Raw genomic sequence first — 26,504 nt, forward strand, 5'->3', positions numbered from 1 at the left:
TTTGGGCACAGCTCTATCTCTATGACTTCCCTTACCAGTCGAGCATAGAAGTCTTTTACAGGCGCAGTGACCTTCGCCTGGTGAAAGAGGATTTCATGGCCTGTACTGTAGAAATGTTCTGCTGTGGCAGACTGGCTTTATACCATTCTCCATGGAGGGTGAAAGAGTGACATTCTTTATGGACCTCGTGTTCTTTCACTCTGGTCCTGACAAGCCTTTGTAGCTATATTACATTCAAAAGAATAAGAGATGAAGTTCATCAGCTTGAATTAGATGATGTACATTTCTGTTCATGAGATAAAATGGACTTGATTTAAGAACGAGGACAAGTGTTGCATACTGATTATTACCAACATCTGAATTTAATGTCTGTAATTCACCAAAGAAAACTTAACTACTGCCTTTCGTTATATGGAAAATAACAATCAAACACTCATGCTGTACATTCTTCCTTCGGTGTAAAGTGAATATCACCTTCATTAGTGATTCTGCTGAAGCTGATAAATGTTTGGAGTAATTTTGGCAGTAATATATTGCAGCATTAATTAGTTAGAAATGAGCTAAATGGAAAATCTATGGAAACAATTGCAGGTCGCCATAGGGTTAATCTGAGTAGCATCTGAATTGATGAAGTAGTGGTTGCAGATAGTGGGGAATTGCCAGTGAGGAACTCTTCTCAGTAAGACTCATTACTGATTTTAAACAGTTTTTAGAGCCACCTGATTCAGGATGTAAAAAAATAATTGTAAAGATTTGGTTTTGGCCAAAATACCAGGATAACATGCATCCACTGTTCAGTTACTGGGTGTTTCAGACAACAGATCATCAAACTTTAACAATGAGTGGTCTACAATTGAATAAGAACGTGAAAAATGTGGAGTCTTCTCATTGAACTGATTTACTCATTGATTCTGGGTATGTCGGCTCGTATTATTTAGACAATAACGATAAAGAGTTATAAGAAAGCTGGAATATCTTCTCTTTATGACCTCAAGAACATTTCATATCAACTATGGAAAAAAACTGCTATGGTGACGATGATCATGATCGGAAACTGATGATGCCGACGTCTGTTCAAGCAGCACTGAAGGATGAGGTATGTTAGGCTTTAAATTCAAAGTTAATGTATTTTATTTCTTCTTCTATCTCCGCAAAAGTTGGTGGCCATTTTGGAGCGTAATTTTCCCATTTTGTGTTTCTCCTATCAGAATTTCCATATCATGGATGTTGAAGTTCCAGGTCTAGGATAATGTTACATTCCATTAGGATGTGGACATGTCGACCACAGCATTTATAGAGAGACTATTTTTATTCTTAGCTTTTCATCTGTTGAGGTTTATTATTCGGATGTATCATGTGACTATTTCAATACAATTATTTTTGTAAGCAATGCATGCATGCGTAATTTTAATTCTTGTATGGTCATAAAAATTGGGGACGAGGAAATCTTTCAAACATTAAAGTGAAATGATAATACTCTGTGTGAATAAAGACATGTTGTGTGATTTAGTGACTGTAATGAAATAAAACATAAAGTAAAACAAAAGGTAAATGTTTCCACCTATTCAATACTATTTATTGTAACCTTAAAAATGTTACGTATATTTTATTAAACTAGTTTCGGTCTTGCTAGAGACAATCGGTCAAAATAAAGTTAAGGCAAGACATGAATTATAGATAAAATTTATGGAGCAAATGTGTTTGTTGATACTCAATGCAAGACAAGTAAAGATGTGGATGTTAAATACTCACCAGGATCACACGTCTTGTGTAAGTTCTCAGTTTTTTTTTTTTTTTTCCTATTTGAAGAATGCACTTCACAGAAGACCAGGTGAAATGCTTAAAATACTAGCACTTCATTGCTAATATATTCCTAATAGCACAGTTCATCAGGGGAATTTATGACTTCAATTCATGAATAATTACTGCAGGCAAATGTTCAAGAATTTAACAAAATTGGAACAAAATCTATCGCTCTGGAAGCATGTAAGTTAGGCAGCAAAGAACTACCATGATCAGCTGTATACAAGGGTACTTATAATGATTCTGTTCAACAAATTAATCACAAATCGAGGCAGGACACACCTCACAATGATCAGAGCCAAGCAACACCAGGAAACAAGTCCAAATCAAAAATTGACTACAAAGAATTGGGAAGACAAAATGTGTGTTTACGAAGGACTGTAGGTCTGATTTTAACAATCTGAAATGCAGTTCATGTGGAAAATTCGGCCATATTAAGAAAGTGTGCATACATACTTTGTTAATAAGGAGAAGGAATTCCAAAGTCGACTCATTTTCTTCAGGAAGAAGATATTACTGAACATTTGGTGTTAGCCATACAGTAGATATTTTTCAGTATCATGACTATCCACGTGCAAAGAAATTTTATGCTACAGTTCTTACGTAAGCAAAACCCCAGAGATTTCAAGTAGATTCTGGGGAGGGTTTTACCTTGCTATCACGTTCTAGTTACAAAGCTCTTGACTTACGTGTACAACTTCAAAAATCAGAGGTTGCATTAGTTCATATACTAAGAATGTGTTTTTTCTGATGGCAAGGTAAACATTACTGTTTCTTATCAAAATAAAACTTCATCTGGAGAGTTATATGTAGTGCCACATGACTTCAAGCCACTTCTGGGGCGTGTATGGATCCGCCACCTTGGTATTAATCTTCAAGAAATTGACCATGAAGTGGAACCAAATACTAGTCATATCGATATCCAATCAGTCAGTGGTAATAAAGAGATAATAAAGAAATTTTTGAAGAAAAGATGGGGTGCGTGCCAAATTTTAAAGTGTCTCTTCACCTCCGTAAAGATGCCAAGCCAATATTTCATAAAGAATGTGACGTTCCATATGGCTTACGGGAGAAAGTAGAAAAATAATTAGATGATTTAGAAGCAGGTGGGATAATCTCAAAAATCAATTACAGTGATTGGGGTTCGGCACTAGCAGTGCTTCCAAAGTCCGATGGCGGAGTTGGACTTTGCATTGATTACAAGATAGGAGTTAATGGGAAATTAGTAACAGCAAACTACCCAATTCGAAAAGTCTGTGACATCCTAAACAGTTTGAGAAACTCAAGGTACTTTTGTCACTGGACACAAAGGATATCTTCATCTCCAGATTGATGAAGAGAGCAGCAAGATCCAATCCATATTAACACACAGAGGTACACATCACATGCATCATCTTTGCTTTGGGATAAAAAGGCTCCATCTGGTTTTAATAGAATCATAGATCAAGTTCTATCTGGACTATCAAAACCTCATTCATATTTTGATGACATTATTATCCATGGCTCTTCCAAACAGAATGTCAACAAAACCTATTTGCCTAACTTCAAAGGATCGAAGAGTTCGACTTACATCTAAATCAAAGGAAGTGTGCTTTCTTTGAAACCAGCATCAAATATCTGGATCATGTTATTGAATATAACAAAATCTTGAAGTCACCAACAAAAATTAAAACAATACTCGAAATGTCACGTCTGGTCGATACAGATGGCGTTTGAAGATTTCTTGAAATTATAACATATTATTCAAGATTCATTCCAAATACTTCAACTTTGAGCTACCCTTTGAGACAGCTTCTCCACAAGAATGAGAAGTTCATTGGACTAGTTCATGTGAATTAGCATGTGCCAGATTAGAGGAGGAGATTGCAAGTGATAGTGCTGACACCTTATAATGCAGATCTACCACTGGTTCTAGCTTGTGACACCAGTCAAACAGGTGTTGCTGGTGTTCTGTCACACGTCGGTGGTGCTGAGAAGCCTATCGCATTTGCTTCAAGGTCATTGTCTTCAGCCGGCTGGATCGTGAGGCTCTAGCAGTTACGTTCGCAGTCAACCCTTCTTATATGTATCTATTTGGATGTAAGTTAAGTTGATAACAGACAATAACCCACTTACCAGAATCTTTCACCAGAATGTAAAATTACCATTTGTGGCTTTTGCTAGATTGTTACAGTAAGATATGCATTATTCCTTTCAGGGTTTGACTATGAACTAGAGTATAAGAAGGGCTCAGAACATACCAGCATTGACTTTTTGTCAAGAGCTTCAATTAGTCAGTCACACATTTCGAGAGAGATTGTATTCAGTGAAAAAGGTCATAAAATCTGTTATTCAACTATCGCTGAAATATCAACCACAGGATTATACTGTGACAGTCATTTTCTGTTGAAATTTGAATACTAATTGTTACCAAAATCAAAACAGAGGTCATGTCATCTGAATCCATAGACAATGAATTCATGCTAGATGATGAAATCTTATTCCAGGGCCAAAGAGTGTTTATTCCTTCAAAGCTCCAGCCATTGCTCCTGAAGGAACTACATAGCACACTCATAGGGATTACAAAAATGAACAATTAACAAGGTGGTATAGCTACTGCAAGAATATCGATAAGGATATTGAGAAAATGGTAAAATCTTGTCAGGACTGCGCTGACATTCGATCACCTCTAGCAAAGGCACCGATACACCATTGGGACATCCCTAAAGAAAACTGGAGCTGCGTCCACATGGATTATGCAAGTTCTTTTTTAAGGTTTCTCTTTCCTTCTAGTTGTTGATGCAAACCCAGGTGGGCAGAAATCCAAGTAATTCGAGAAGCTCCGACATCTGCTAAGACAGTTCAACAATAAAGAGAAATTTTTTCATTTCGTGGGTTCCCAATTGTGATAGTCTCTGATAACGCCACAATATTTATAAGTGATATCTTCAAATCCTTCTGTAGGGAACATGGTATATTCCAAAAATTCACAACACCTGGATATCCATCTAATGGAATGGCAGAACAAAACATCGACTAAAAGCAATGTCAAATGAGCCCTTGAATATATCCACAAAAGTGCAAGAGGTCCTTCTAAAATATTGTGCCTCCCCTCTAGATTATGGAAAATCACCAGCCGAATTGTACCTGAACAGACCATTACGGATCAAACTAAATGTTGTTCGACCAATCAAATACAAAAGAAATCAAAGGAAGATTCACGGAGCTCACAATCTAAGCGCGGGAGACAGAGTCCGAGTGAAGTTCAGCGAAGGGAATAAAATGTCATGGAAGTATGGAGTAGTCATTGGAAAGTTTGGTCATTTACACTACCAAATTGAGTTAGATGATGGTTATAGCCTCAAAAGACATATTTACCAAATACTTGGACAGAGGTTCCCAAGAAGATGGAAACATTCACTGATCAGAAACCAGCCTCAAGTCAACAAGAGGAACATCCTGAATATAAACAACCTGTCATCTTCACTGACTGGATGAATGAATCAATCCCTGGGAAATACCAAGGACTTGAAGCAGAAGACGTGCGAAATTGAGGACTTGAGGCAGAAGAAAACGGACCTCGAGCCCCAATCCTAGCCCGCCGGCCACCGCAGTACCTTAAGAACTATGTTACTTACATTATTACCAAATTCTTGTCTTCGAAATAAGCGTGGGAGACTGTTATATCCCAGTAGGATGCGCACATGTCGACCACAGCATTTTTATAGACTGTTTTTATTCTTAGCTTTTAATCTGTTGGGGTTGATTATTCAGATGTATCATGTGACGATTTCAATACAATTATTTTTGTAAGCAATGTGTGCATGCTTAAGTATCTATTTAATCCTTGTATGGTCATAAAAGATAATCTTCTCCACTCACGTCCACATTTCCCTTCTATCTTGCCTTCTGTGATCAGTAATATCGGGCTGTATATGTCATTTCATAAGATGTGACCAAAATAGAATGCTTTCCTGCATTTGCTAGGGTTAAGACTTTACATGATTTCTGAACACAATGATTATGTGGTCTACCCATACTAAATTGAGCATTCTGAGATACATCCACATTTCAGAAGCCTGCAGTCAGTTCATACCACATCCTCATTGATGAAGCCTTTCGTGGTCTTCCCTCAATATTGTTATGCCACATTGGTAACACAAAACCCTTCACAATACGTCAATAAGTTTCAAATCAGAGGTCACGATTGCATACAAGATGTTTAATTTCAGGAACTTGGAATGCTGATTCTGGTTTTGATTTCTATATCAGGCTCCTCTTCTTGATAGCATCCTAAGTGCTTGAAATCTGTCACCCTAGCAGTGGTGGTTCTGTGCAGAGTTATAACTATGTAGATTCTTTTCTTCCTTCATTTATGCCATATAGAAGGGAGTATCAGAGTGCCATTAACATAGCATGTGGTGTTTATTTGCTTCCTGTTGAGTCCAGTTCTTTCACCAGCGTCAAGGGTGATTCGAGAAACAGCTTCTGAGTAGAAGTTCAGAAGAATTGGAAAGAGGATACAACTCTGTCTCGCACCTTTCTTTATATCGTGATTCCTCCAGAACGTGTTCTCCAATTTCGATGTGAGCTATTTGGTTTCGATACAGCTTCTTGATGAATGATCACATTTTAATTTTCACTATGTTTAGACTAATATGTAAGGATAACATTTTAAAAGTTTTCAAAAGCTTCTTTATTATACATAAAGCACATCCTATATAATAATGTTCAAATAGTTAATGGACTGTCAACATGGCTCCTATTTCATATTAATATTACATTATTGCTGAGGAAGAGAATGTTTGTTTTTCTTGAAACATGTACAATGTTTTTAATGAATAAATAAGATTGATGAATGAAGTGTATAGGCAGGGTGGATCTTTCCAGCATCCAATTTTAAATATTTCTTTTATGAGAATATACGAGTCATACACGAATAAATAGCACCTATTATGGTCGCATGCGTTTTCCCATTCCTATCAACATCACTAGCTCTGTGAGCCACATAATGCCGCAATCTGTCTCTCTTATTCACGAAGGATGCCCACATATTGCGCCCCATATTTCTGCATGCTACCAATGGGAAGAAAAAAAATATTAGGAGACTTTAGAACTTGAATGCATCCCATACTGTATACAGATACGTATTTGAATTGTTATTACTGTACTGGAAAAAATTAACATCCCTCACTTTTACGCTATTATTGTTTCTATGAAATATTCATGTAAAGTGTATTGAATTTAACAGGGTGAGATAGGGATAGGCATTTCTTCAGAAATAAAAATGAGAACTTTATACCTGAGAGCAAACAAAACAGTTAACAAATGATTGGCTGGAGATGAAAATGCCCTATGATGTGACGTACTGAACAGAAATAAGAAGGGTATGCAGTTTGCAAAAATAGACAATTTCCCTTTCATAAGCAAGTGGACATCTTTGATTCTTCTATTTCTAGAGTTTGAAGAAAATTATCCTCAATGCAGTCATCGTATTATTTCAAAAGTTTTCTTTTTGCCTTTGCCTGAATAATCAAAGTGGAAACAGCACATAGATTTTTGTATTAAATCCATTAGGCCAACACCATTTCTCCTTAATTGGTGAGATGGGTAGATTGAATCACAAATATTATACTGAGCTCGATAGCTGCAGTCGCTTAAGTGCGGCCATTATCCAATATTTGGAAGAGAGTGGGTTCAAACCCACTGTCGGCAGCCCAGGCAAATGTTGGAGCTGTTCCTTAATGAAGACCATGGTCACTTCCTTCCCACTCCTAGCCGTTTCCTATCCCATCTTTGCCATAAAACCTCTCTGTGTTAGTGCAACGTAAATCAACTTTTATTTATTTATTTATTTATTTACTTATTTATTTATTTATTTATTTATTTATTTATTTATTTATTTATTCACGAAGCACAAGATACAGCTACACTGAGCAAATTTCACTTGCACTGTCAACAGACTATTTAACAAACTTAAACTTTCATAATAAAATATAACAAACATAACAAAATATAACAAGATCAGGTACACATCCTACTAATAACTGTCCAAATCGAAAACCATGAGAATGTCCATGTTCATAGCCAAGTCATCGTGGGTCAAGATGGCGGTATAATCCCTTCACTTCAACTTATCTTTAAGATACTATTTACAGACCTCTCGAATACACTTTTATTTGATGATATATCAAGCTCTTGTCTCCTATTAATGTTCTTAAAGAGTGTTGGGAGGCGGATTAGGAAAGATCGTTGAAGTATTGAGTGCTGAGTGTGGGGAATGTGGAGAAGATCTTTGGTTCTGGTGGAGCGGGAAGGAACGCGGAGAGAGAAGAGAGAAACAAGATGTTCCGAGCGGTAATGTCCATTTAAGATCTCGTGGAGGAAACTCAGGTCAGCTACCTGTCGCCTGATGTGCAGCGGTGACACATTAATTGCCATTAATATCTGCTGCGTAGACAGATTTCTGAGCTTGGGGTTTCTGTTCCTTACAATTGCAGCAAAGGAGGACACTGCTCTGTCTAACTGCTTGGTATTGGAGGGGGCGGCTGTTGTCCAAATCGGAGAGCAGTAGTTTAAGAGAGGTTGAACGATCGTGAGGAAGAAGTGGCGAAGAGCAACGGGGTCAGAAATTTCTGTGAAGCGATAGAGAATGCCTAGTAATTTCATAGCCTTGGTTGTATATGTTTCTATATGGGTCTTAAATTGTAATTTTGTATCGAATATTACACCTAGGTCACGCTGTTGCGTAACCACGGTGATGGGCTTGTCGAGTAGGTAATATGATGTCGGTAGAGGAGATTTATGCAGTGTTATGGTCATGTGGCTGCATTTTTGTGGATTGGGGATAAAAGAATCACATGAAGACATATTGAATCATATTGGTGAGAGGAGAAAGATTTGGCAAAATTTGACTAGAAGAGATAATGATAGGCCAGGATGTAGTAGTTATGTAGAAATTAAAAGGTTAGCCCTGGATAGGATAGCATGGGTAGCTGCATCAAACCAGTCTATGGACTGATTACTCAAACAACATCATCATAGCTGTTTAAGATTCAGTTGTATTTGTTGTTTGTATTAAGACATTCAAATTTAATGACACTATATCCTTCTGTAAACTTTTTTGCTATGAATAGCTGAAGATGGCTGTTTACATTGGCCGAAACTAGTCCTAGTAAAAAAATATTGTATTGATTAGGTGGTCAATAAAACTTTCATGAAGAAAATAAGAAAATAGTAACCATTTCCCTTTAGTTGTCACGCTGTTGAGTCAAAAACAGTTCGAATTACCAAAGCATTGGTTATTTCGCCTGGCCAATTGGTCAGAGTTTGTTGACTATCACGTTTGTTCTATTACTACTGGAATTCTGGCTACTGCAGAAGAAAATGTACCTTCCTTCTCTAACATTGTTTGACGGTAACAGATCCTATGGTTGACAGACAAAATTGCGGCAGTCACATGTTATCATTGGCAGGCTTTTCAGCTTTATCACTGGTATCCTACAATGGAAAAAATTATTACCTTCAATTGCCTACGTGCTAAGGCCTGCTTTTCGACTTGATAGAATAGAAAAACAACTTGGGAGAAGTATATTTTCAATGACAGCACATACTCCATCACAAGAGTGGACAAAATTCTGCTATACTGTTGGAGTCTCAAACACACCAATACTAGCGGGAGATATTGTAACTATTCCCTCCCATCATGCTGCATCTCATTTTGTGAATATATCCAGCTCTGGGGGATGTGACCCTGCATTCCTGCAAATAAACACAAGACAGAGGCTCATTATCTCTGTCTCACCTCTAGTATTCTGTGTTCCTATATCATGCCGGTTGCAGAGGACACTGGCACTGTGCAGGGACGGACTTCTGGGCCAGACAAATCCACAATAAAGTGCTCAATCATTTGAGTGACTGGAGTCTTGGGGATGCTTTCACACATTGATGAAGATATCAGCCGCCTTGCGCTGTCATCCTGGGGTGGCCCATCCAGAGTCACCTCGGCTGGCCACTCGACCTCAGCGGCAATTTCCTATGTTATTTCATCTGCGTGATGGGTCTTCCCCTCTGGCTGGACACATTAGACAGCTGTCTATGGTCATCGTAGCATCTGTTGATTACTCCCACAATCTCCTTGTAAGTGGCACCCGGCTGGGAAACTGTGTAATACCTCTGCCTTCTGTCCACATAGTCCGGAAGCAATCAGACATTCTGCTCTATCCTCCGACGTCCATCTGTTGTCCACGAAGACGGTCTTTACTTGGGTTCGAAACGTCTTTCAGTAAATAGTCCCATTGTAACGTAGGGGTTCCATCTTCACGACGCTGGAGCCACCATCACTGCTGGTGGGCTCTGTTCAGGTTTCCACGACTGTTCCTTTTATGCAGGACACTTAGTTTCTCCATTGGGTCTCAAACTCCGGAAGCCACAACCTCGGGTTTTTCTTAAGACCGCTTCTCTACCAGTTTGTTACTGCCCTGCACAGCGTCACTTTTCAACTCTTGTTTCGAGAGAGCTCCCTTCATGTTCTAACTGTAACTTTCCCTATCGTAACTTAAACTCACTTCTGATTTTGGTTGGTCCTAGTTAGATTCCAGTTCACTAATGAGTTGGTCATAGCTAGATTTAATTTAGACTATTGAGCTTATTGAAAAGAGCCTGGAAGTTTTCAGGACCCATTTTCTTCTCACTGCAGATTTCTATAGACTACAAAGTACACTACCATTTTGCTTCTTCAGACACCAATTACAGCGTACCAGTCTATACCACTTCTGACGCCAGTTGTAACATATTGGTCGTGTGGTAAATAAATACTGTACACGTTTGGTAGCGCTTACTCTAAGAACCAACACTAAATTGCTCACACAACTATACAGGCATATTTTTACACCAGTTTGCTATCTCCCTCATATTGCTCAGTCACACTAGTTATTTACTCTAACACTTACAAACTAAATTAGTTACAGTTATTCTCGCTGTGGCTATCACAGCCACTCAGGTCACAGCTCACACACAACAGTCTGACAATCCCTTATGATATACACTGACTGTTCACTTCCAGCTGACTTCATTCACTGTCCCTTACCCATTCTTAGATGTACTCTCCTACGCTGCACCAGTCAATGTTCACTTCACAGCACCTGGACCGAGAGGCTCAGCTCCTCGATGACAGATAGATTACTCATTTTCGCGGACAGAACACTTGCAGAGACTGACACACAGACTGCCTGCTCAATTAAGGCTGAACCTCCTCTCGAACCATCACTATCCACAGTGTCAGTTCTCGACAGTACACTCTGACTGTACTATCTGCACCCATTACACTGCCTCCAGACTTGTCTGACCCACCTTAAATAGGGGGGACCGGTGGTTCCAGAACAGTTAGGAAGCTGGATACGCCCAGCAACCTCTCGGGCTGTTGATCATCTTGAGGTTTCTGGTTTCTCCCAAGGAGACGAGAGAGACCGCACCTCCTTCCTGAAGTGGACACTCAGGCAGTGACGTATAGCCCAGTTGTGATGTTGCTCGCTAGTGGGTTGACCCAGACCAGCTCGCTCTTCTCAGTACGGAATCAACACGGCGGACACCATCAAATATCAGCACCAAGATTTTGCTTCCTGGTATCTGCAGGATGCTGAGGCACAAGTGAGGCTACTTTCTCATGTGTACCAACTCTTCAAGCTTTTTGCAGTTTATTGACTCATGTTTCCCATAACATCCATGGCCTCCTAGCCAAGTTATGTTATGCTGGCACCAAAATTACCTTTGCATGGCTCCCTTGTCATTCATGTAGGGATTGCAGGCAACAAACTGGTGGATCAGACTGCAATTAAAGCGATACTTCTACCACCTAGACGTATGAATGCACCTGCTAGGGATATTTCTTTATTCAGCTAAGTCGAATTATCTTGATATCCCAAGAATTGGAATGGCTAGCTATCCAAACTCCCAACACGGTGAGAGAAATTAAAAAGACAACTGTGGTGTGGTACTTCTCTTTCCAGCCTTTATGCAAAGAGACCATAGTTTTGTGCTTGACGATAGGTGATGGAAGATCTATACACTCGTACCTCCTAAAGAGGGCAGGCACCCTCCAGTGTGTTTGTCGTGCAGAATTCAATGGTGACCCACTTTATCACTGAGAGCATTGATCTCTCTGACCTAAGACAGAACCTCGGCCCGCAGGAGACAGACTCGTGGTGAAAATACTGCTGAATTCATCATTCACTTAATATGTGAGAGTGGACTAATCAGGCACGTCAGTTTCAAGTGCTCTGATATTTAGGAAACTTGCATTCCCTTTTGATTGAGCTTGTGTCTGTTTTGGCTCATTTAATATCATTTAAATTCAAATTTTTCCTTCATTTTCAAAACTAATTTGTTTATTAAATACAAGGGTAATCCCAAAAATTAGGTCTCCTATTTATAAATACAGAACTCTGTTCTGTGGCTGTTGGTCAAAATATTGTGAAGAGTGTTTCCCGTGCTCGCATATAAACATGTGCACGCCGCGCTGAGGCACTCAGTCTTGGCTTGGCAGCCTTTGAGAATGGAGCTTCCGTTGGATGTTACCGCTAAGTGCGAAGTGTGCGCATTTATTTGTTTTTTTATGCAAAAGTTACTGGAACAATTGAAATCCATCGACAATTGACGGAAGTGTATGGTGAGTTGTGCATGGATGTTAAAAATGTTCGTAAGTGGTGTATAAAGTTTGCAGCCTGTCGGACTGAAATTCACGACAAACAAAGGAGTGGGAGACCGTCAATTTCCGTCGAGACAGTCTTGAAGGTTGAGCAAATCATGTGTGCAGATCGGCGGATCACCCTGATGATCTCTGCACTTTGGTTCCTGAGGTTTCCCGAAGCACTGCTCACAGAATTTTAATGGAAAAGTTGAAATATCGGAAGGTGTACGAAGATGGGTGCCACGCATGCTGACTGAAGACCACATGCGGTAACAAGTTGATTCTTCCCGCGCATTTCTTCAACACTTTGCAGCCGAACAGGACAACTTTTTGGACTCGGTTTTCACAGGTGACGAAACCTGGGCGTATCACTTTACACCTGAGACCAAGCAACAATCACGTCAGTGGCGGCATCCCTCTTTGTCAAAGCCGTGGAAATTCAACCAAACACAGTCTGCCGGTAGAGTCATGACAACTGTGTTTTGGGATTGAAAAGGGGTATTGTTGGTAGACTTGACGTCCGCTGGGACCACAATTAATGCTGACAGGTACTGTGAGACCCTGAAAAAACTCAGATGGGCAATTCAGAACCGGAGGAGATGAATGTTGAGCAAGGGCGTAAACATTCTCCATGACAACGCTCGCTCGCACATCGCCCGGTAAACCGTTGCTCTCCTGCAACAGTTTCAGTGGAACATCATCACCCATCCACCCTATAGTCCTGACTTGGCACCCAGTGACTTATCACTTGTTCCCTAAGTTGAAAGAACATTTGGCTGGAAAGCGATTCGGTACCAACGACAAGGTGAAACATGAGGTTCACATCTTCCTGAACAGCTTGGCTTCGAGCTGGTATGACGTGGGCATACAAAAACTGTCACAGCATCTACAAAAATGCATTGACCGAAATGGTGATTATGTAAAAATATTAGCTAAATGTTTAAGCTGTAAGATGATATAAACCCTTGTAGAAATAAACTGGTCTATGTATTTATAAAAGAATAGGAGACCTTATTTTTGGAATTACCTTTGTATTTTGAATTAAGTTTCCATTTAGTTTCTTGAGAGATGATGGTTGTCAAGTTGTACTTCCTCTTAAAATAGCAATCACCACCATCACACTTAGTCATGTGACCTTTTTTTGGTCTGATAAGACACACCTTAATTCAGTTCCTTACTTTTATTTCATCAGAATAATTAACATTTACTCCCTAATACACAAAAATACATTATAAGATGAAGAAGCAGCACTCCCCTTCCCCTCTCCAATGTAAGTGTATGGAACATACCTCCCCACCCTGTTCTGTGCTTCCCCATCCCTCTCCATGAAACATTTAGTGCCTACAAAATTTCTCCTCACCCCCTACTTAATGATGAAGACCAGAGCTATGAAACTGGTTGCAGTCCAAACACAGATGCTGAAGGTAATAAATGATAGCAACTAATATATGTTACTAAAAGTGAAAGTGGAGGACTACTACATTCATTATTTAAACTGTATTTGTTCCTAATATCACCAATTCATAATCATTGACTAGTTAACACAACATAAACAATATCCACAGTGATATGAGTTTGTTCTTGTAAAATGAAACTTTTTTTGTTTAATTATGTGTAATTTTTTTAGTACCATTGTGCCATTGTTCTCACCTGCTTGTAGCAGCACTCATTCTTATTATATCTGTTATTCTTACAAAAAAGACAAGTCCAACCAGCTTTCACTCTCTTCCAGTAAAATTGGTCTGAAAACAGTCCCCTGTAAAGATAGAAAAAATACAGGTATTTTCTCTTTTTTCTTGTATCTATATCATTTTCTTTTATAACCTCTCCCCTTACACATGGAACTGACCTCACTCTCTTCTTTCACTTCATTAAATATAATTGATTCTCATGCAGTTTTATGTTTTCATAGGTGATGACATGTATCCAAGCTCACCAGAGCTGTATGAAAGGACCTCACTCAAACAGTATAAGGAAAAGATGGAGGATCTACGAATAAAGAGTACACGATTGCATAGGTGGGAGTCGAATGGAAAATATATTAATAGAATTTTTGCCTCAAATATTGAACCTGGATATGGTCATGTATTGCCTGTGACTGACGAGTGAGTTCATTATGGAATTCCCTAAAGGTATACAACCTAGATGATTAAGATTGCTGTTTTAAAAGAGACTAACATTTTGGCTATTAGCCTTTATAGCATAAAACCAAAATTTATATTATTGTAACATCAAACAAAATAATCTATACCAAGTTTGCTTGTACCGCTTTACTTTGGCTTTGTTGGGGATTCTGCATTTGGCAGTTTGTTATTAAGAAGGTTGTCTTAAGTAGCTGTACAACCTTTCGCTGATTCATAACTTTAACTAACAAAGCATGCATATGAAATTCGGAACAAACAAACATTGTTTATCCATATTTCGCTTACAAATAATTGAATTCTTGTCAGAGTTGTCATCCCTGTTCACTTTACTTGATGAAAAATGAAATGGCGTATGGCTTTTAGTGCCGGGAGTGTGCGAGGACATGTTCAGCTCGCCAAGTGCAGGTCTTTAGATTTGACGCCCGTAGGCGACCTACTTGATATGAGGATATATTAGTGTAAAGTCTCAAGCATTATTCAGGGTCTCTCATATAAACCCAGACTGTCCAGTGACATTTCTACACTGAGACCTAAGCAGCTGTACGGGAGGTACGCGCATAGTTCTTGACCTTGCAAGGAGTGTGCATGTGTTTGACCTAGCATCAATAGCCAGTCTGAATCTCTCCTTTTAACATGGTGGGACAGTTATCATTGCAACACCGTATTTTCGTATGTAAAAGTTATTTTAAATAAGAGTCGGCTCGATGAGGACGCGATGTATTTGTTCATGTGCAGATAAGAAAGGATTTCCACCTTATCAATACTGTTTATTTGTAAGAATTAGCTTACAGTACTGGTTTCGACCCTAATTGGTCATCATCAGCTGAAGATAAATACCTTTACATATATATCAAGCAATAATTGATATTACCCTGTCTAAAGGAAGATGCCATAAGAAAACACCATATATGATTGTGTCCAAATTGGACACGTTGAGTGTGAGTTGGTTATGTGTTATGATTTGACTCTCAGGTACATGGATATAAAACTATCTTCTTCAGGAGTAGAAATTTGAGTGTAAAATCTATCCTAAGCTTAAATCTAAGTTATATGTACAAATGCCTTAAACACATTAAAATACACAGAACATATTAAAATACTTTAAAATAATGAGTATAAAACATTTCATGGACTTGATTATGCGTGTCTTGCGTATATTTTCATTCCCGTTTTAGAGTCCATAGTTGATCTGGTGCTTGCGATCATCGGTAATGTTGTAGGTCTCTTGAGAAGGCCATATTATTTACTTAAATGATGTCTTCACGTGTATATATGATAAGCTGCTTTTGTTGTTAACAAAATCTTGATTATATCGACAGAGGTAAGTATATGCAGCTGTGAGTGGAGTCTTATTCCTTGAGTTTGGAGGCAGATGATATGGTCTTTGTCATTCGTGTATTTTTCTTGATGTTAGGCTATTGTGGTGGCTCCTTCCTCATCTATTGAATTGAATTTATTGATAATGATAATGATAAATAAAGTGTAGGTAGAGTTATAAGCTCTCTACCCCTCCGTTCACTCCCCTCACAGCAACAGACACAAGCCCAAGGCGAACGCGAAGCAGTACACGACAAGCTCTCAGATCGAAAGAACCCAGTCACAACAACAGTAAGTACACATTCACCACGCACGCACACACACACACACACACACACACACTCTCTCTCTCTCTCTCCCTCTCTTTCTCTCTCTCTCTCTCTCCTTCAGCTTATATATAATGCCGGACATTCTAAAACGGTGGTCTGGACAGATGAAATTGTAGCAGGGACTTTCAAGGCACCTATTGGGAAGGGAAGTAGGCTTATTTTGCTCCATGCAGGTAGCATTAATGGATTTGTTCTGGAAGTTATGCTTCGTTTCAGATCAAAGCGCACTGGTGATTATCTGAAGAAATGAATGTGGTCACTTTCACAATGTGCTTTAAATATGCTTTGCTACCATACAAAAGTCCCCATTCCGTAATTGTTATAGACAATGCCCCCTGTCACTCTGTGCAACTAAACAAAGCACCAACAGTGAAAGGCAGAAAAGATATCATTCTTCAGTGGTTGGTGGGAAATAATGTACCATGGATGTCTGCACATTTGACAAAGGCAGAGCTGCTACAAATTGTAAGCCTATATTTTACACCTGCAATATAGACTCCTTCGCTATGGCTGAGGGTCATAGGGTAATTAGGCTTCGTCCGTACCACTGCCACTTCAAAGCAATTAAGCTAATTTGGGCACACGTGAAAGGATATGTTGCCGAAAATAATAAATCTTTCAGTCTCGCTGATGTTGAAAGTTTAGTGCACCAGGTGTCAAACTTGTTACAGAGGATAAGTGTTGAGTCACACTTGGGAAGTTCTACATAAGGCAAAGGAAGCTGATGGAAATGTTGATTGTCGAGTGAACTTTTTTCCATGGGTAAGGATGACAGCAGGACTCCGGTGACATTAGTGACAAGGATGAAGACACCAATATTTTTGAAGAGTGTAGCTTATTCCGTTTTGATTAGTTAATGTGAGTACATAATTTTTCATTTTATTTATTTATTTTTTAAAAAAATTTATTTACATAGTTTACGCCCATAGTGGGGCACTTAAATCAATCCATATACACTACAGTCTTCACAGTATTAGTTGTAATGTTTTCTCAACTTCCTCTTCTCTTCCCAGAACATCTTCATTTTTTTTTCTGACCTGGTCGCCCTCTCTTCATCTGTAATGGTGTACGGTTTTAGTTTGATTGTTTTTAATTTTAGTCTTGTATCTCTACTACTCAGAATCCTCTTCTCTTTTCTCTCTGCAATTTGTTTCATTGTTATATTCAGCTCATCTAAATCATTCTGGACCTCAACAAACCAGTTGTCCTTGGTTTTACTTTTCCAAAAGAAATTGAAAAATTGTTTCAATAGTCTGGTCTCTGGTAGTCTTACAATGTGGCTGATAAAAGCAATTCTCCTTTTTCGCATTGTATCCACAATTGATTCATTTTCCCGATAGACTATTTCATTAGACGGCATTTTGTTGCAATATTTTATTATTTTGTCACTACTTTTCTATGAACAAGTTGAAGTTTTATTGTAACAGTGACGTTTTTATTGCCACGATGATATTCTCATGGTATTATTTAAAATTCTGACTTATTTTAATTACGGTGATAGGTTTTAATGTTATTTTATATTACGTTTATAGTCTACTGTCAGTATTGCGTTATGGTTATTCTGTTCTCTGAATGTGCTTAATTTTCACTAGAATGTTTTGTTATTATATTTATGCTGTTCTTGGAGTGTGCTTAATTATGAGTGGAATTTTTGTTATTATATTTACGCTGTTCTTGGAATGCGGTAAATTTTAATTGGAATGTTTTATTATTATGATTACCGGTACACTATTCTTGTTTTTCAATATATTACAGGTAATTTTGTATATTTCCATATGGATTTCCGTTGAATTAACACACACTCTGATCTACGTATGCGTGAAATATTTTAGGAGTTTGCGTTTCTGTATATCGCTCAGTTCAAAATCGGCAACGCTGTCTGAGAAACATCAGGGGCGGAAAGCCGGCGGCTGGACTATATAATGGTTTCTTGTCAAAACTTGAACATTAACCCAATTGCATCATTTGACAACCCTAGCTCGCAAACGTTATTTGTGGCATATGAATCCAATGATGAGCTTATCTCGTGGCGATGCACTGCTGTATCAGTATTAAACTGGTATCTATATTAGTGCCATCTGGTGTCCAGTTATAAATCTATGGCAGAGGAATGACACAGTCTTCCAGAACGACTATCGCACTTGACGAAACAGTGCACCGTCTTCCAGAAAGACCAGGGTTAAGATATAGTCTATTATGGATACCCCTATCCTCCCATGTATGGCGGTGAATAGCCTTATGCTTGAAGAAAGTATTCGTAACTGCTAAGCCCATACTAGCACAGAAGTCCACCAAATGCTTCCCATTTCTATTAGCTTCCATATCTTCCCTGCATTTAACAATCACCCTTTTGTATCCTTCAGTTCTATTTCCAATTCTTGCATTGAGATCGCCCATTAGCACTATCCTATCCTTGCTGTTGACCCTTACTACGATGTCATTCAATGCTTCATAAATCTTGTCAACTCAACTTCATTCTCATCTGCACCCTCACATGGTGAATACATTGAGACAATTCTTGTCCTAATTCCTCCAACTGCCAAATCTACCCACATCATTCGCTCATTTACGTGCCTAACAGAAACTATGTTGCATGCAATAGTATTCCTGATGAACAGTCCTACCCCAGACTCTGCCCTTCCCTTTTTAACACCTGTCAAGTACACTTTATAATCGCCTATGTCTTCTTCATTAGCTCCCGTTACCCGAATATCACTTACTCCTAGCACATCCAGATGGATCCTGTTTGCTGACTCAGCCAGTTCTACTTTCTTTCTCCCATAAGCCCCATTAATATTGATAGCTCTCCATCGAATTCCATTTCGTTCGCCAAGCTGTTTCCTAGGAGTCCCTCGCCTGTTGGATGGGAGCGAGACTCCGTTACTCCCATAGGTCCGAGGCTTGCTTAAAATGTTCTGAGTTTGGTGAATTCATGAAGTAGGGTGCTACCCTACTTCATGAATTCACCAAACTCAGAACATCTTAACATATTCCAAGTGAGTATCTCTCCTCTAACAAGTTAATGACCACAGGTGGATTGTGTAGTCCCTAGCTGCCTGAGCACAAGAGGTGCTATGACTCAGAATATGTCAGAGATGCCCACTCCCGTTTCATAGCAACTGGTATCCCAACTCTCAGGACCACTTACTAGGCCACTCAGCCGTTGCCCATGGTTCACGAACTAGGACGTGACTACAGTAACCCACACCATGAACCATGAACTTTATACTCGTAAAGAATTAACCATTTCTGAGTGTAACTTTATTAATATTCAGGATGTACCCTCAGTTTCATTAACACTTTGCTCAGTAGCTATGTTATCATCTGGAAGTAAGTAAGGGTTTATAGTCACTATTTTTTTAAGTTCAAAATGTCACTCAAAGAACATAAAATGCAACTTGAAGTGCCACGGTAATAGTTTCTTGTAAAAATAAATAACTCTGGAACATTCTTGATTTTCATAAAAAGGCTGATTTATTTAAAAAGTACCCAACAAAGTAGTTAATTTTAGTAAACTGGTTGTTTGAAAATATTGACATCTCAAGCACCACAACAGATTTTCATGAATAATTAAATATTGTTGAAAAGTAACCAAATGACATTTCTGTATATAGTGTATAATTTTGTTACCTTTTTGTATAAGATGATTGAAGATAAAGAAATCATAATGAAACAAAGTTTTATTTTTTTATCACCTCTTTGTTACTTAACATTCAGAACTTCTGGTCTACAAGGACGCTGCTCAGCCCGAAGACAATCCAGGGATATTGTTGCCTCCAAATATATCCATGATGATTGGTACATAACTGTCTAATGATAAAGCTATTAACCACCGCTGAAAGAAGTATTTTGAAGGGTTACTAAATGAGTAGTTTTCAAAAAACAGCAGTGTCCAGTTGAGGGGTCTGTGCCTGAAGTCACCCCTTCTAATATTGCAGTACCTGTTTCATAGATGAAGAATGGCAAAGCAGTTGGCCCTATTGAACTATTGTGACCGTTTATCACATCATCAGGAGTATATTGTGGCATTCTACAGTTCAAATATGCCGTTTTCTGCACTCTTCTATATTAATTAGGGCCAAGTTAGCGCACATTTACCCTTCCCGGGTTGCGAATCGCGCAATGCCAGTCCCATAGGCTAGGCTCTAGTTATGCATACTTACCGTGAACTAGTCATACTTTCGCCTGGAGGCTAAAGCGTTCTCACTCTGGTGCAACAGAGAAGAGCATATCCACGCCAAATTGAGAGAGGAAAGTAGGTCACAACTACTGCATTCGACCCCGGAAAACATTATTTCTTCGCTCTTTTTCCCGCACCACTACCAATCCACAAGACTTAATGGTTTCAAAAAAATTAATTACGGAAATCATGTAATACTTGACGGATTTCCAATAATAATTGGCTAATTTTATGCAGATTTGTAAGAAGTGTTGTATATAATGGAAATGTAACCAAGTACACAGCAAACACCCTGGCAGGTGCGAGCCAGATGGTGAAAGCTGACAGCGGAAGCAAATTCAGAAGTTCCCCAAGTCTAAACCCCTCCCACACGAAGCCACCAAAGGACGCTATGGAGATTATGTCAAAACGTACGACGCGATGGTAATGAGAATCGATCAGTGGAAACTAGAGTGAACAAGCTTTAATTTGATATCTCAGCCAATATTGGGAGCTTCCGATTAGCGGAGCGAATTATCATAAAGGGGAGGAGTTAGCCCTCTTCACCAGGTCTAACACGGTTTCCCTATTTAAGAAGACCGATTCAGAACAAGCCAAGGTACTTCGATATTTCCGGTTGCAGTGTGATGTTGTATACATTGTGAGTGACTATTCAACAAGTCTTTTTTATAAAGTGATTGATATAATAATAATATTAACATTGATATAATTGTACATAAATATGTGGAGTTATTCGTACTCTCTGAGGACGAAATAAAGCTGTGACAATGAATATTCATGTAACGTATGAAACCATAGAGTAAACTACACAGGAGTGATTCAAATTTGACCTAAGTGCTAGCAGGCTACGCCTTAGTAGAATTCAGTATACGAATTTAGCAATGTCAATGAAATCATGGAGGAGCTTTGTTAGCTGTGTAATATCAAAGGATAAATTGGGAGACGAACAAGCGGCTCACTGATGGTGAATTTGGAAAGGGCGGTATCAGCTAAATAACTCTAATGCAGTAATTAACTCTGTATCCCATAGAAACTAGTGTGAAATAGGCCGAGTTGAAATCATGCTTGTCATGACATTATCAAGTAGCCAGTGAAGTGAAATTCAGATCATCTGTGACTTAGGCCTAAATTGCTGATAATGGATTTGAGAGACGAATGAGGGAGAAGTTATGGGCTACATGAACAATACCATTACTTGGTCAGGAAACTCAAATATCAGAGTTTTCTCTGATCGAAAGGTCGTATAATGTGTCACAAATTAATACAGTTATACTAAGTTAAATCCCCTCATTTGTGCTGGGAGAAGATCGATGTGCAGGAGGTTGCACCTGTTCAGCACATCGCAGAACTTCAAGACCTTCTCAACATGGACGTGATCCAAGTCGTCATGGGAGCAGCCCATCTACGATCGAACTACGCTGCCGTGATGTTCAACTAAGGATCCCATGTAGTGCCTGCCGGGTAAAGCTGTTGGCGTGAACCAGGCAAGTGATGAGTGCCATTTTGAAGTATTAGGGAGTCACAGTTTCCATTAAAATATAAATACTACCCCCTGCGGGTGGGGGACGCACATGTAGAATACACCCGCGGTATCCCTTGCCTGTCATAAGAGGCGACTAAAAGGGGTGACCAAGGGATGATCAAATTAGAAACCTGAGGCTACTTGTAATTAGTACCATCATGCAGGAAACACCATGGGTCACATTTACTTTGCCCATAGTACCGCTATATTAGGTACACAATAGGTTTGTGATTAGTAGTGACAGTGTGTGAATCAGGACGAGGATCTTACAGTACCTATGCTTAGTTCTCACTATGTGAGGAATACCATGGGATAGTTCCGGTCCCTGTGATTAGTCTACTTATGTGAGGAACACCATAGGTTTGCGTTGCCTGTAAATAGCGCCGCAATGCGTGAAACACCATAGGTCTGTGTGACGTGCGCATTACACTACCTGTGATTAGTACCATAATATATGGAATACCGTGAGTCTACGCTACTTTTGATTAGTACCGCCAAATGACAAATAGCATGGTTCTACTTTCCTAGCAATAAGTACCATTATAAGGGGCCGATGACCTGGATTTTGAACCCGTTTCGACTACAAGCATAATTGATTCAGCATCGTGCTATAGAAGCAGTCCCTTGGTTGGTAATACTATTTTGTGCCAGCTTGTGTGCATGTGAGGCACTGTGGGTCGTTCCACTGATCGTTTTAAATTCATATCCATTCATTCTTCGTCCTCACGCTTTGAATTCTGGTCAGTGGAGGATTTTGTACTTTTAATTTGTCATAACATGGTATATCTTGCAATAATCATAATCTATTAGCTTCATTTCCGTATTGATAGCTACTACAACATAAAAATAATTTAGAAGCCTCCACCTTATCAATACAATATTTATTTACTGTAATGCAGTAAATTCAGTACCGGTTTAATGCAGTAAATTCAGTACCGGTTTCGACCCCTATGGGGTCGTCCTCAGCTGACACACATTAAATTGGTTTCAAAAACATTACATGTAAGACATTACACCTTCATACAACTGACCCAATTAAACCAAACATTAAAAAGTTGCTTATTAAAATAGTAAATGGATCTTTTTCTTTGGCTTAAAAAGTACTTGTTATGTGAGGCATATCACCTCATTGTGCCTAATCTATTGAACATCAAATGAAGTTTACACTTATTTACACTAGTGTTTGTAAAATTGTTACATATTTACAGCATTTATCGTCTTTAAGAATATGTATACATAAAAAGTTTTCGACCTGATGTAACAGGCCGGTTAAAAATGGATGAAATGGTAAAAACAAATAAAATGGGTCCAATTTTTTTGTTCTAATTTGTGCTGTTTGTTATTGCTGCATTGTACTTGTAGATTGGTAAGTACACGGTGTATATATGTTAAAGTTGAGGCTTATAATTGTTTTTCATTCGTTCCAATTTTCCTTGACTACTGCTAGTATGCAGATGATGAAGTTATCTTGGTATACAGATGTTGTTGTGAAGAATTGCGTGTGCCATTATTAAGTTAAATAGTGCTTATTATGAACTGAATTTCATTTGATATGCCGTGCATCTTGAAGTGAGGTTTAAATTATATCGATGTTAGCCAATGTACATTTGTTCTGGTGATATTGTGAGGGCTTCTTTTACGTTGTAGAGATCTCGACGTGCAGCCGTGCAGCGCACACAGTGCCAACACTCAACATATCATACTCTTGTCCTAATTCCTCCAACTGACAAATCCACCCACATCATTCGCTCATTTACGTGCCTAACAGAAACTGCGTATTCCTGCCCTTCCCTTTCTAACACCCGTCACGTACACTTTGTAATCTCCTATCTCTTCGTCATTATCTCCCCTTACCCGAATATCACTTACTCCTAGCACATCCAGATGCATCCTCTTTGTTGACTCACCCAGTTCTACCTTCTTTCTTCCATAAGCCCCATTAATATTGATAGTTCCCCATCGAATTCCATTTCGTTCGCCAAGTTGTTTCCAAGGAGTCCCTCGCCTGTCAAATGGGAGTGGGACTCCATTACTCCCATAGGTCCGAGGCTTGCTTAAAATGTTCTGAGCTCGGTAAATTCATGAAGCAGGATGCTACCCTACTTGCACATAGTCCAAGTGAGGATCCCTCCTCTAACGGGTTATGGACCACCGGTGAATTATATAGTCCTAGCCGCCTGAGCACAAGGAGGGCCATGACTCAGAATATGTCCGAGATGCCCACTCTCATTCCATAGCAACTGGTATCCCGACTCTCAGGACTACTTACTAGGCCACTTAGCCGTTGCCCATGGTTCACAAACTAGGACGTGACTACAGTAACCCACAAACATGAACCATTGTCACCTCTATCTATATATAAATAAAATTGTATTGACCGTGTGTCTGTATGTATGTTGACTATTTTGGTGAAATTTTCATTTAGTTGTGTGTTTCAGGTGTAATAATGACCATCTGCATATTTTTTAGCTTTGGTGTCTGTTTTTTGTATGTTTTAGTTCTTATAACTTGAAAACTACTGGATATACAGTATTTCTACCAAACTTGTGGATATATTCATATTTAGAATCCACTTGCCCTTGGGTAGGTTTTAGGACCAATATTGTTTTTAAATCGCTGAATTGACTGGGGGTTTATACGAAACTGAAACCGTGATTTTGCATTCTCACAAAATATACACAACCAAACTTAATGGAAATCTACCTGCCTTAATGGAAATCAATTTGTTAAACTTTATAAAACTTTTTTCTCATGTGCATCATTTTGGTATCAGGATTAACCCGTTAACTGGGGAGCGCGATATGGTAACTCCGTTCTGGTGGGGACGAATTTTCTTAACTCGAAAAATAATCAAATAAATTCAAGAAACCTTCCAAATTTTGAAATACTTGATAATAAAATGCTACGTATATACTATTTCTGATATAGAAAGTGATTTTTTGCCTATTTGTTAATATTTGCGGGTGTTTTAGTTTTGGAGCAAAAACGACCTAAGTCTCGTACTAACTTCTGTATATTACAAATATAAATTTCTTTTCGGAATATCTATATTTTCATATTAATTTCAGGAAAATTAAAAGCCTATACACTGCAAATACACTTTATCGTTAACTAATCTACAATTTCTGAAATAAATACCGCAGTTGAGAGAAATACATTTCATGCAGGGTTTGCAATCGCAGTAATAAGTTGAGAGTAAGTACTTACAGTGGTAGCCTGGTTCTAATCGTCTTCTCACAATAATTACTTCTTTATCGAAATGAATTTACACATCAGGACTGATTTCACTAATTATATTATTTTCACTAGTCACACAGTTTACATCTCACGCATTGTTTTTACACATCTTGCATGTGATAAGCACGGAAACACGGAGCTGCACAGAGAGCGACGTCGCAGTCACTGCACCTGTAGATTGTTTCACGTCTCTCTCTTTTCGCCAGACACACCATGCACCTCTTCACACCATGCTACCTTCTTCCCGATGGTGGATTCACATCAGGAAAATGCCTACCGCTGAATCTTTCTGTGGGAGCAGCGGGAAGTGGTCTAACTGAAAGGACAGGCATTGCTTCAGCGAGGGTTGAACCTGTGTACTTTTCGAGGATTTTATCGATGAGGTGAATTCTGGACTGCAGGTGATTGCATTTTCCTCCATGTTGCCGGAAAATGATGAATGAATTGAATACCACAATACCAGAAGATGCCGGAAAATTTTCTGGTAATATTTCTTCATTCGCTTCCTTGCTGTGGAGTACGTAACGACGTACTGATCAGAAAGGTCAACTCCCCCCATAGAATCATTGTAGTCTATGCAAACCACAGGTTTGTCTTTGGTTTCGTCCTTTCCTCTGATAGGGACAGTTCACATTTCAGCATCGTGGATACTACTGAGCATGCAAACATCTCTCTTGTCCTTCCATTTTAGAACCATGAGTTTCTTTCGATAAGCAGCCGTTACCTATCCTTTCTTCAGCGTTTTACTCATAAGTTCTTTAGGGAGATTTTTCCGGTTGGTTCTTACTGTACCCACTGCGTCAGTATCGAGGTCATTTCGCAGGTCGTATAACTCAGGGCTGCTATAGTAGTTGTCTATTCCTATCAGGTATCCTTGTTTCAGTAGATTATCTGCCAGAGTACACACAATTCTCGTCGGCTTAGAAAATTGTGATAGATCAATGCCATGGACTTCACTCTTGAGTTCTGTTGATTTTCCCGTGTACCACAACATATTCCACACGTAACCTGTTTTCGCTTCGCAAATTTTGTAAGATTCCATTCCGAACCGGGACCTTTTCTTTGGAATGTATACCTTCCAACCAAGGCGACCTTTCCATAGAAGAAGGCTTTCGTCTATGGATAGCTGGTCATCCGGGATGTAAGCCTGTTCAAACATTTTCACAAAGTGATCGTAAACTGGCTTTACCTTGTATAGTTTAGGAGACATCTGCCCATCGTAGGCCTCATTGTCAGAAAAATGGAGAAATTTCAAGAGAAGGAAAAACCTCTTTTCCGTAATGGTCTCGTAAAATATGGGCATAGC

The 26,504-nt window shown here is 39.0% G+C and overlaps 1 protein-coding gene across 3 annotated transcripts in view; it reads left to right on the forward strand.

Moving 5' to 3' along the window:
• Positions 1-26,504, forward strand: part of LOC136871919 (acyl-coenzyme A diphosphatase NUDT19) — a 71,199-nt gene that overhangs the window by 40,552 nt on the left and 4,143 nt on the right. The window contains exon 3 of one of the 3 annotated variants that reach the window (XR_010859842.2): positions 14,382-14,492. Coding sequence is in view for 2 of the 3 variants with exons in the window: in XM_067145644.2 (XP_067001745.2) it covers positions 14,382-14,578 (197 nt within the window). In the remaining variant the exon portion in view is untranslated. Of the gene's footprint in view, positions 1-14,381; positions 14,602-26,504 lie in introns of those variants that run through there. The other 2 variants (XM_067145644.2, XM_067145642.2) reach the window with 2 other exon arrangements.

This window comes from Anabrus simplex, chromosome 4, assembly GCF_040414725.1.
Source record: "Anabrus simplex isolate iqAnaSimp1 chromosome 4, ASM4041472v1, whole genome shotgun sequence".
Lineage (NCBI taxonomy): Eukaryota > Metazoa > Arthropoda > Insecta > Orthoptera > Tettigoniidae > Anabrus > Anabrus simplex.